The 12,506-nt window shown below is 34.6% G+C and overlaps 1 protein-coding gene across 5 annotated transcripts in view; it reads left to right on the forward strand.

The window, feature by feature from the left end:
• The window catches only part of KLHL13 (kelch-like family member 13), a 210,248-nt gene extending 201,030 nt beyond the window's left edge, over positions 1–9,218 (forward strand). For 4 of the 5 annotated variants that reach the window (XM_012653528.1, XM_012653525.1, XM_012653527.1 and 1 more), the window contains 2 exons: positions 5,273–5,386; positions 7,637–9,218. In XM_012653528.1, coding sequence (XP_012508982.1) covers positions 5,273–5,386; positions 7,637–8,124 — 602 coding nt within the window. In that variant the 3' untranslated portion in view covers positions 8,125–9,218. The remainder of the gene's footprint in view (positions 1–5,272; positions 5,387–7,636) is intronic. The other variant, XM_012653529.1, reaches the window with a different exon arrangement.
• The last annotated feature ends 3,288 nt before the right edge of the window (positions 9,219–12,506 follow it).

The following is a 12,506-nucleotide window of genomic DNA, read 5'->3' on the forward strand; positions in this document are numbered from 1 at the left end:
ATTGTCATTTAGGTGTCTTCAGTCAACCCACATGCATTGTTTTCATGCTATTATACGATTTTAAATTTATGGTACTTGGAAATATCCAGAAGGTGCAAGTAGTGACTTGGTTCCTTCTTAGAAAAGCATTTGTGTAAGATAATCTTTAAGAGTTCAGAAATTATAGGTCATCAGCCATGGCAGTCAGTGGTCATTTTGAAACTTCTCAAAGGAAATAGCTCCATTTTTCAAGAAAGTCAGTGCTTGCTTATTGATGTAATCACCTCTATTAATATGCAGCTACTAAGTTTTCAGTATATTATTCCTAATACTAATTAGAGCCTTTATTCTTTTGGGAGTTTACAATCTTCAGGCCAATGAAAGTCATTACATAAAACCAAGAAGCTAGAGACTTCTTTTTTCTAACCCTCCCCACTTTGAGTTCCTCCTATGTTATACCAATCCAAGAATAAGCAATAGACCACGCTGTTGGACAAGTGGTTCATGCATGGGCTTCCTTGCTCATGATCTTCAGAAACCCCCTTCCATCTCTGATTAAAAGAAGCCTTCTTCTTTCATTTTGAAAGTGAAAAGAAACAAAGGAATCATCATTTTCCTGAGCTATTCCTAAATTCATAATAACCATTTGATTATATTTAGGTTTTAAAAATAAAATCCCCAAAGCTTAATCTAAGGATAATGACTTTTTTATTTTCATCTTTTTAAAATTCTTTTTTTTGCTTGTTTGTGTGTTGTTTGTTTGTTTTGGATAATGATTTTTTAAAAAGTCCCCCTCTAGATGGTAAATATAGGTCCATTTTTATCTTATTTCATAAATTGCATTTTTCAAAAAAATATACATTTGATAATAAAATAGACACAAACACTCCATACCAAGAAGCAACTCCGATTCCAATTATAATCCAATTATTTGATAGTTCATTCCATTTGAAATGATCTCTTGCAATATATAAGTAACTGAACTTTTGTAGAAAATGATTACATCCCTTAAAATCAGCATACCCATCAAATACATCCTATACTAAATAAATATTTTAAGTTAAACTATTTTGGAAATTAAAAAAAATATATGTGATTGACTTGTTAAGTGCCCTCAAATTGAGAGTCTTGATTCCAGGAGAACCTTCAGGCCAAAAAGAGTGATGACTTAAGAGGAAGCAGCAAGAGGTTTCATTTTTTCTGACTAACCCCACCCACTTTGGGTTCCTTCTAGTTATACTCAAACAGGAGCAAGAAGCAGATTGTCTTTGTCTTATCACACTCTGTATTGTTGAGGTAACCAAACTTGATGTTTTCTGCCCTGGTTACCCCCGCTCCCAAAGAATAATATCAATGAGTTCTTCTGAATTCTATCCATTAATAATGTTTCTCATTGTATAAATAAGTAAAGAATTTGTATTAGTTGCCCTTTCCAGTTTTCTTGCGCCCACTTTTTTTCTATAATAGCAGATTTTGTTTCCAAATGACCTATTGCCTATATTTCTGAATGTTCCAGCCAGAGACTGAGTTTTTAACTTTTCTCTTACTCCACAAATGTTTTTTTGTTTTTTATGTAATCCCCCCTTCCACACACGAACATCTGTTATAATAAACATTCCCATCGTAACTGATTACATTGACATATTCATATGCCTATGTAAATAGAGAGGGTAATAGGAATGGGTGGCAGGAAAAGGAAATTGATGAGAAAGTCATTTAACAATTTAACAGGTTCATTAGTACCAGTACATCATTTATCCTTCATACGCACTGTAACCATTGCCTATATATAATTATAAAAAGAAAACACTGGAAATGTTTGTGAGACATTTTAGATCATCTTAATGCCTTTAGCCTTTTTAAATCCTTTTATAGAGTGTATAGACCTAAGGAAAAGCTAAGGTCATGGTACATCAGAATAAAAAAAATCATCAGTATGTATGGGCATGCATGCTCACATGTGCACGGGCCTGTTTTATTGCTAGAATATAATTCCTTGGAAACCCTGCCTCCTTTGACACTGGTTACAGTGGGAAACTAGGGGAAGCTTAGAGTAGCTGTCACTTAAGTGAAAAAGAAGTCAATTATTTCTGGCATCCTTCGAAATTATGTCATATAAGAAATCAATCTAACATTGAGGTTTTCTATATTGAAGAATATGACAGCTCAGATACCTTTCACTTCAGTTAAATATTAATAAGTCAAATAATGAAATAACTTATAAAAAACATGTTAGAACTTTTTCAAATAAATGTACAATAAAATTACTAAAATTTATCCAATGTTTCCATATCCTTTAATGGATTTGGGGTTTTCATGATCACTAACACACACTCTAGGTTTATGGAGTCCATCCCCCCTCTATGGGAGTCATCATTGTTCAAATGGTTTTTTTCAGGCCTAATCTCTTTCCTCATCTCAAAGAAAAGTTCCATATCATCTCTTGGGGCCAATTCAGAACTCCCGTGGAATCATCTGAAAAAATAAGAATTCCTGATATATGTGAAATAACCAGTCTAAGTGTAATTCTTAAGTTGGAGAGATTCTCTAACTTAAACGCTAGGCCACCAGACTACTGAAGTTGATTCTCTAGATTAGGGGTCAGCAAACTGGCCCTGTAAAGGGCCAGAAAGAATCTATTATATTTTCAGCGTTGTGGGCCATTCAATCTCTGTTATAACTAATCAACTCTGCTGTTATAGTGCAAAAGCAACTGTTGACTATTCATAAACAAATGGGTTAAGCTGTGCTCCAACAGAGCTTTATTTATGAACACTGAAATTTGAATTTTATATAACTTTCATATATTACAAAATAGTCTTTTAATTCTTTTCCAGCCTTTTAAAAATGTAAAACCATTCACAGTTTTATTTTGTGGGCCATACAAAAACAGGCAGTAGACTGGATTTGGCCTATGGGCTGAAGTTTGCTGACGCCTGCTCTAGATTTTCCTAGTTGCCTCCTTACCATTCTCAACTCTCGTAGACAATGATGGAAGCACTGCTTTGTGGCTCCAACTCTTTGCTTTGCGTCATCCCTTGCCCCCTCCTCCCATCAGAGTTGTTGGCACTAACCTATATCTGACTGGCTTTTAAATATGGAAAATAGAAATAAGAGCATGTGTATCTACTTTTTAATTAGATGCATTCTATTTTAAAACTAAATACTATTGATTTTACTGATACCAACAGCAGTTTTGCCTGGAGAAAGTCTAAAGATGAATAATAAAGATGAAAAGACTAGAAAAGCTAAAGAAGGTAGATTATCTGGAAGAAGAAAAGTTTAGAGATGATGAACTATTATATAGTTATTGTGTTATTATTGGTTAATAGCCATCTTGCATTGAGAAAGTCTTGTATGAGAAAGTATAGATAAATTCTTATAACCTCTACTAGGGAAAAAATGCGATTAACTCACTAACAGAAAAACAGCATTATCTGTCTATGTGGAAAAATATTAATAATCATAAAAAGTGAATATTCAACTTCTAACTCCATTATAAGAAGAATAAGAGGAAACTAGCAGAAATCATGTCAGAACAGTTTGAATTAGATATAAGGAAAAACAGTTACAATCAAAGATCTCAAAGTTTAATGCAGGGTCCTACATTAAGAAAAGTATAAAATGATAGTCAATCCTGTCTGACTTCATATAGATGGAGAAGATGATCTCTGGCAGTCGTTTTAAACCCTTTTCTGACAGAATGTGTGACTAGATTACTTTAGCATAAAATCCTCCTATTAATTACTTTGCTAATGCCAAGTACCAATCAATACACTAGGTCCTCTGTTAAGTGAAGACAGAGAGAGAGAGAGAGAAAGAGAGAGAGATAGATAGATAGAGAGAAATGTACATTCAGTAGGATTTTGATTGTCATTTAGGTGAAAGTCATGCCAAAGGCAAATGGAAATGAACGTTTAAAAAGACATCCAGTGACTGGACATAGTAAATAAGACTAAAAATTCAAAGCTAATGTAAGCGGAAAAAGAAGTCAATAGAGAGATGAGAAGTGGTACAATGTAAGTGTGGTTGGAGGAGGAAAAAGTACTTTGCATAGTGAATTTGACGATGAAATGAAATTATTGAACAGAGCAGAAAAGTAATCTCTCTCTCTCTCTCTCTCTCCTTCCCTCCCTCTCTCTTTTCCTCTCTCTGCTTTGCCTGTGGTCATTTTACTTTTTAAGTAGGAAATCTCATTCAAAGGTTGATTTGTCACTAGGATTGCATTGGTTGCAAGGAGCTAAATCTTATTCCAGTGGCTTAATCCAATAGTGCCACTCAGTAGACATCTGCTTACGTGTCCCTGCCTAGAACTATAGCATATCGTCAATCAAAGCTTCAAGGGAACTTGCTAAATTGCATTTTGTTTTTAGCTTGGTGCAGTGCTTCCCTGAGCAGTGAGTGTTGTGGTTCTGTTAGTAAAACAAAAGTAGGGTTGAGGGAGGCAAGAAATTGGATTAGCAATTGGCAGTGTCTGCAATAAATAATATTAACTTTTCAAGTAAATGTAGACTTCATGCTTTTGACCAGAGTCCTTATAACAACCTTTCTGCCTTCCACTGGTCTTGACTGTCATCGTTCTGTTCTCGAGGTTTTAACACATTGATTGAAAGATGTTTAAGTAAGTTGAGGTCACTTCCCCAAAATACTTTATGTTAAAGATGATAAGTTTATTACTGAGAGGAAGTACTCTTAATAAAAATCTTAACTTTATATTATGCTGCCCACCATCTTCAGGTAAAGAGTAGTACTCTCTGCAAGGGTAATGGGTATATGCAAATTATTGGCTTTAAAGTATAAACATAGAGAATTAACATGTGTCCATTTTGTAGTCTGTATATGAAGAAAAGCAATAGGCTTTAGAACATAAACCAATTTAAAATTTTGCTTCTTATATACATTAATGTTTGTTCCTATGTGATGTGTCAACATGGGAACCCTGAATTGAGGTGTTTTTCCTTCCTTCTGATTTTTTCATCTTTTCTTCATGCATTTTTAGAGCAAAGAAATTGGAGAAATATCAAATTATAAAGGTGTAACAAGATTCCAGAAGAAGTCTTAGCAATTTCTGCAATAACAGAAATGTGTTAGATTTTTACATTATCTAATGTAACATGTATTAATGGTTCATATTATTAATATAGTCTCAATAATTACTATAAGAACCTCCCCAGGATCTCCCATGTTTATAGTAGATATGCTTCAAATATTTGGATATCATTATTATTGTTTCACTTAAAAGAAAATATTGATTACTAAATTTGAGATTAAAAATAATTTTGTTTTGTAACAGCTACAGTGGAATGTTATAATCCAAGAACAAATGAATGGACCTATGTTGCCAAAATGAGTGAGCCCCATTACGGCCATGCTGGAACTGTATATGGAGGAGTGATGTATATCTCAGGTAAACAATTATGTGAATACAATATAATAAATAAGCTTTTAACTATATGGTCTTTCCATATAGTGGTAGTAATAATAATCATCCAGAAAATGGATAATCGAAATACAATTATGTTGATTTCAGAAGGTATTTTTGTGTGTACATTTGCATATGAATGCCTTGGGCATTCTGTAAGTTTATAAGACTAACAGCAAACCAACCCTGATATAAATGTATAACTTAGAAGACATTTATTTTTATTTTTTTCTTATTTTGATGAGTAGCTGCTACACCATAGAAGACATTTTAAAGTGTTCAGATTCCAGTTTGCTTTCTGTTCTCATACTTCATATTCTGATGAACACCATTCATAGTCTCTATAGCAACAATTAATTCATTTTATTAAGAATGTAGCTAAAGTATATGAGGACATACATCATTATATAACATATCAGCTCTACTGTGTATAAAACATGTTTCCAGTAGCATAATAATACATAATAATGTTCATTCTCTCTTTTAGTATAATCCATAATATGTGTTTCCTTTTTCCTTAGCATTATAATGGGGTTCTACTGTGGCGTCATTGCATAAATAATTCTGTGCTGATTATCTGTATTTTAGGCACATGCAGATATAATTGTCTATTTAAAAATTCTAAAATGGCTACAGTTTATTCAGTGTCCTAGTAGCAACTTTCATTCTCAAATTGTTGTTGTTCAAATCACCCTTCTGTAGAATTTAGAAAGAAGTCTTACTTTAATGATCATCTCTGGAATTGACATTTCACTTTGTTAGGCAGATTCTTATCATTTGGCCCTGACACAGCCTACCTAGGATGGTTTTTCCCCATTTGAAGGCCTGCCAGTGCCAGGCCAGCCGTTACATTATTAGAGAACAAAGGTGTTAAGGTGATGTTTGTCATCTGATTCTCTGAACACTGCCTTATGAAATCTGTAATCAAGAAGGATCAGTGAAAGACCTGTATTGTATGATTGACAGGTTTCTGGTGTTAAATTCACGAGCAACTATGGGATGTTTTATATTGAAAGAGCCATCCAGGAAATCATATGCCCCACTAATCAATGATTTACACCATCTACTTATTTTATGTGTGTAGCTGCTATACCATGATAATGAGAGCTCCAAATCCTCCGGGGGAAAAAAATGACACCTGAATTGTTTTAGTGGTGCTTTGGCATAACTGGTATCTATTGCAAAAATGACCTTTCCAATAAAGAGTAGGTTAGGAATTATGGCTGATTTTCAAACTAACTAACACTGTTTTGCTTTCTGTGAATTCTGTAAAGCACAGAAAAATATATAAAAAAGAAATACTATAAATATAAATACATTTGAAATATTTATGTTTTATGTTTTTATGTTTAGATTATGTAAAATGTAAAAAAGCAGAGGAAAACAGTGATTGCCATCTGGCCACTTGATAGTAGAGTTTTGAATACTATGGCTGAAGATTACCTTAGTTCTCACCCTTGTCTACACAAGATATAGTATGATGCTTTCACCATAGCCAGTGATTTATATGTAATCTAAGAATACACTTTGTAGATGATATGGACTCAATAGCTCAGCAACAAACTGCTGCATATATAAAATTCCACACATATTCGGCATTGTAATCTTTAGCTTCTTAAATATGCATTCTGATAGCAGATGTCATTACCCACCCTTTCTCCATCCAAAAATAAACAACTCTGACTATTTTTATAAGCTTATACATTTGCACAAGACTTTCAAATTTTTGAAAGTGTTTTCATAAATATTTCACTTCATAGTCACAATCCTGATGAGATAACTAGAGGAGATATTCCTATTTAGCAAGTGAAGAAATTGGCACCTATAATTTAAAGTGCTCTAGTCCAGCGCTCAGCACTCAGAGGGCACCTACCAAAAAGCAGCTAGGAGCCAATGATGCTTTATAGTTGGGATTTAATGCAGACCCAACTCTAACAGCGGCCAAAATGTATTTTTATTCAGTAAAGCCTCTTAAATACCATGAGTCTCCATTTGAGAAAGTCATTGCAATAATATAAACCATTTTTTTGTTCTTTAAGAAGATAAAAGTGTTATTTTCTTTATTTTTAATTCAGAGAAAGTATTTACAGAAGGAAGACATTTAGAAGAACATTATTAATAAGCTATAATATTTCATATGTGGTTAAAAGTTAATTATCTAAGACAGAGCCTTTACTTACTTTTGCATTTTTATAATAATCTATTTACCTCACACCTATTATTTTCATTCTTTAGGAGGAATTACTCATGATACTTTCCAAAAGGAGCTCATGTGCTTTGACCCTGATACTGACAAATGGATCCAAAAGGCACCGATGACCACTGTCAGAGGTCTGCATTGCATGTGTACAGTGGGAGAAAGGCTCTATGTCATCGGTGGCAATCACTTCAGAGGAACAAGTGATTATGATGATGTCCTAAGCTGCGAATACTACTCACCTATCCTTGACCAGTGGACCCCTATTGCTGCCATGTTAAGAGGGCAAAGTGATGTTGGGGTCGCTGTCTTTGAAAATAAAATCTATGTGGTTGGTGGGTATTCTTGGAATAATCGTTGTATGGTAGAGATAGTGCAGAAATATGATCCAGATAAAGATGAATGGCATAAGGTTTTTGATCTCCCAGAGTCCCTTGGTGGCATTCGAGCTTGCACACTCACCGTTTTTCCACCTGAAGAAACCACACCATCACCTTCTAGAGAGTCCCCTCTTTCTGCACCTTAAAATCATCCCTACAACTAAGATGCTGTAGTTCTATCTTTGCAATGTGTCATGAATTCTCTTCTTTCCCTCCCTTTAAGTAGTATATATGTTAGGATTAGCCTCCAGTAATTGATACAGATATTGGAAAAAAGACAACATTGATGTTATTCGTGCTGTTTGTTTGGCCTAGAATGTTTATCAAGTGGTAACACAACCATTCTGGAAATGTATCCCATAGAAGCTGATGTTTAACATATGAAAAAAAAAGATACTGTCTTTCAAATGTTTCTTCAGTACTTTTTAATGCTGTGTACTGGGTGTAAGGTATTTGTCATCTTGCATTAGTAAATCCAATAAGCCAAGTTGAAGGTGGATTATAGTAAATGTACAGCTGTGCTCACTATGCTTCAAAGTAAAAAGTTTTCCTTTCATCTTGACTGTAAGATGTAAAAGGGAGGCAGCCTGTTCCAACAGGAAATAACACACAAAAGGTTGCCAACTCGCATGAGCTACCTCCCTCTTTTCATAAAGTATTTTTGACGTATCTGTCAACCCACCTGACTGTGTGGGTGCATTGAGAACATAAAAAGTTTCTTAGACACACAGGAGAAATAGCTGAAATTCACCAATATTAATAAAAAATCAGCATGAACCCTCTACTTATAAACAAAGGTTTGGGGTTTTTAAAGTGTGTATAAATGCATATACACATACATATATAAAATACAATTTTTTAAAAAATCGAGTGGCACATCAAATAAATGTGAAATTAAAAAAAAACTTTTCCAAAAAGCAGCTTCCGTTAAAATGGGAATTCAGTATCTATATACTGAATGCACACATGTAGAACTATACTGAATTTAGGTGGATAAGGGCTAGAAATTTTGAGCAACTAAATTTGTCACTTGACCAAATTTTATCTTAAAAAACTGTATTCTACTCCTTCTCCTTTGCTGTTGAAGTAACTTACATATTATATGTATTCTGTATACTCTGAGTTCATAAGGTTGTTTAGCACAAAGTATAGCAGCTTCACCTGGAGAGCTGCCTTTGCTTAATGAATTCAACTTCCATGTTTTATCTTTTTTTTGTTCAATAAAAATCATTTAATGTCATTTTGGTCTGAGATATTCTATTATTAGCTCGTTTGACTTCCTTTTATTAAATATCTTTCTTTTTTTGGTATGGCAGGATTCAGGTGATCAGAACTTAGGGCACTTAGCAGCTTGGATGAGTGAATAGTTACGCCTTTTATTTAAGGAAAAAAGTTTGACCAGATCTAACCTCATTGGTCAAGCTCATTGCTGGTTGTCTTTGAGGAGTTAGTATGTGGAAGATGCTAATTGATTCTTCTTCAGCCCCATGGAAGAACTGCCAGACATGGCTAAACCATAAGAGTACAGTGCATTTCTGAGTTCAGTTTCCCTGATCTTTGAGAGGATTCATCTTGCCTAAGAAGAGATTTTTGAAAATTACCTCATAGATTTGTCTTGACATAGGATCCTAAAGGAAAAATGTTTTTGTAAAAGATTATTTGAGAATTAGTTTAGGACCATGTTGTGATCTTGCCTACTTTATCTGCAAATGATCAAATTAGATCTGAATCAGAAATTTAGGACAACAAAATAACTAGAGAGTCACTGAGTTTCTTCACCAGTGGGTAATTAGCACTGCAGATGTCACTCGCTACCTTTGACTTAAGTTAAACATAATTAAGAAGAAAGACTCCCATTAGTGGTACTTTTGAATGTTAGGAGAAGCCTGGTATGAATTTGAAAGACCCCCTTGAGCAGATTGTTCTTAAGTCAGAGTGACTGGTCCAGTAGTATCAGTTCTCTGCTTAGAGGCAGAGTGGATTTAGCCATTTGTGCATAGTTAACACATGCCTAAAAAATGGAGGAGCGTACAGGACAGACTGATGATCCTGAAACAGTCTAATATGGTGTCCCTGGTCAAGTGGCTTTTCTCCAAGAAGCAAAGCTTCTTTCCATCTTGTGCGCTCCCTGCTCTGGGTCCTAAGTCCTCTCCATTCAGTCAGCAGAAGGAAAATGGAGGACTGCAAGTGTGAGGGCTATATAGTGGTCAGGTTTGAAAGTGGCATATGTTCCCCCTATTTACATTCTACCGGCCAATAGTCAGTCCCCTGGCTACATATAAACACAAAGGGAACTGGAAAATATCAGATAGCCGTGTGCCCAGAAAGAAGAGGAAATAGGGTTGATAATCTGCTAGCAGTCTGCCACAGGGAATCACGCAAAGCATATCCAGTTCTGTTTGACAACTTACCTTTCCTGCATCCATTCCGTATGTTATTTAGAATAGCAATTAATGTTACAGTTTACCGTAAGTGCTATTATTAAATAATTCTAATAGCTGGGAAATTACTACACGTTTTCTTTCACAGTGAATGAACTATTTTTCTTTATGAAAAAATACCTACCAGGCATTAGTTGGTTTGATAAGCATTTCTCACATTTGCCCTTCTTAGGTTCTCGGCGTACTTGAAAAAGGAGTTCAGAATCCATTAACTCTCAAAAAGTTCACTTCCTTCTTGGTCAAGGTTGCTAGGATATGAAAGATAAAGAAAGAATTTACTTTGCTTATTTCTTTAATTTTTGAAAATTCGCCTGATAATCAGCATTTGCCCTGAAAGTGAAATTATGACCTGAAACATTTTCCCTTCTGGTATTACTTTAGGGACTTAAAAATGTATATAATATTTCTTTGAGAGTTGCTAAAATGATTCCCTCATATTAGCCCATGATAGACTGCACCACAGGGCAATTAAGTAGTGTTTTATTTAATTAGTTCTACCATGTGATCTTTGTGGCTTTTTCTCATTTCAAGGGCCTTTGTTTCCCCCCAAGAACAGTAAACAGACATTCTTGTGTGGAAAGTTGGCTCTGCCTCTAATTTTGTTCTTGGCTTCTGTGCCTTTCCTTGTGTTTTTCATTTTCAAGCTACTAAACCTCAAGTATAGTCCTTTTTCATCAAATAGCTCTGTGGGTAGGCAGGAAGAAAAGTAAATGCAAAGCAAGTTCTCAAGGATCAAGAAATTTTATTTTAAATTGGTCAAATAATGTAGCATTAAAAATTTTTGGTAGCTGGAGCAGTGGTTCACACCTATAATCATAGCACTTTGGGAGGCTGAAGCGGGAGGATCATTTGAGGCCAGGAGTTTGAGACCAGCCTGAGCAACAAAGTGAGAGACTTCATTTCTACGGAAAAATAGAAAAAGTTAGTTGGGTGCGGTAGTGTGTGTCAATAGTCCCAGCTACTTGGGAGGCTGAGGCAGGAGAATCACTTGAGCTCAGGAGTTGGAGGTTGCAGTGAGCTATGATGATGCCACTGCACTCCAGCCTGGGCAATAGAGTGAGGCTCTGTCTCCCTCCAAAAAAAATCTAAAAAAAGCAAAAAAAAACTTTTGGTAAATATAAAAATGCAAAACATAGGAAAATTAGAAAGTGTAAGAAAAAAAGAAAAAGTCACCCATCATCTCCTCCCATATCAAGATAACTTTTGCTAATTATGAACATATTGTTTTTATACAATTGTCATTTAAAAATCAGTATAATTTTGTATACACTATATAAAGTATTTTCTGATACAGCAATACATTATTTTTTGATACAAAATACATTCTGATACAGCAATGCATTAACTTCTGATACAAAATACATCAATGCAATATTTAGGATACGATTTTTTAACCTGTAGTAAGTGAAGTTTAACAATTAGGCAATGTGTTGGGTTTTTGTGGATCTTATAGTGGATATATTCATCTCAACTTAAATTTAGTGTTCTTTACTGCCTTCACTAATCATACATTACCTAGCAATTGTCAAATGCATCTTTACCTTGCCTGTGTTATTTGACAATGTGACTAAGATAAACAAAGATTGAATGAAAAAAGTGATAACCAAAGGCCATACCTGTATTGAAAGGGAAAAAAAAGGAGGAACTATTACAACAGGGATTGGCAAACTTTTTCTGTCAAGAGCCAGTAAATATTATAAGTCTCGTGGGCCATATGTTCTCCATCACAACTACTCAACTCTGCTGTTGTAGTGTGAAAGCAGACACAGACAATATGTAAATGAATGAGCGTGAATGTGTTCCAATAAAACTTTATTTATGGGCACTGAAATTTGAATTTCATATAATTTTCATATACTACAAAATATTACTCTTATTTTGATTTTTTTCAACCATTTAAAAATGTGAAGGCCATTCTTAGTTCATGAGCCATATAAAAATAGGCCACAGATCAGATTTAGTCCACAGGCTGTAGTTTGCTGCCTCCCCCCATTACGGGAGCATGTTTCACTACCATTGATTTATTTCAACAAACATTTATTGTGAACCTATTTCATAGTCAACGAAGAATCTTAGGGTGACACCCG

This window comes from Propithecus coquereli, unplaced genomic scaffold (assembly GCF_000956105.1).
Source record: "Propithecus coquereli isolate 6110/MARCELLA unplaced genomic scaffold, Pcoq_1.0 Scaffold422, whole genome shotgun sequence".
Classification (NCBI taxonomy): Eukaryota; Metazoa; Chordata; class Mammalia; order Primates; family Indriidae; genus Propithecus; species Propithecus coquereli.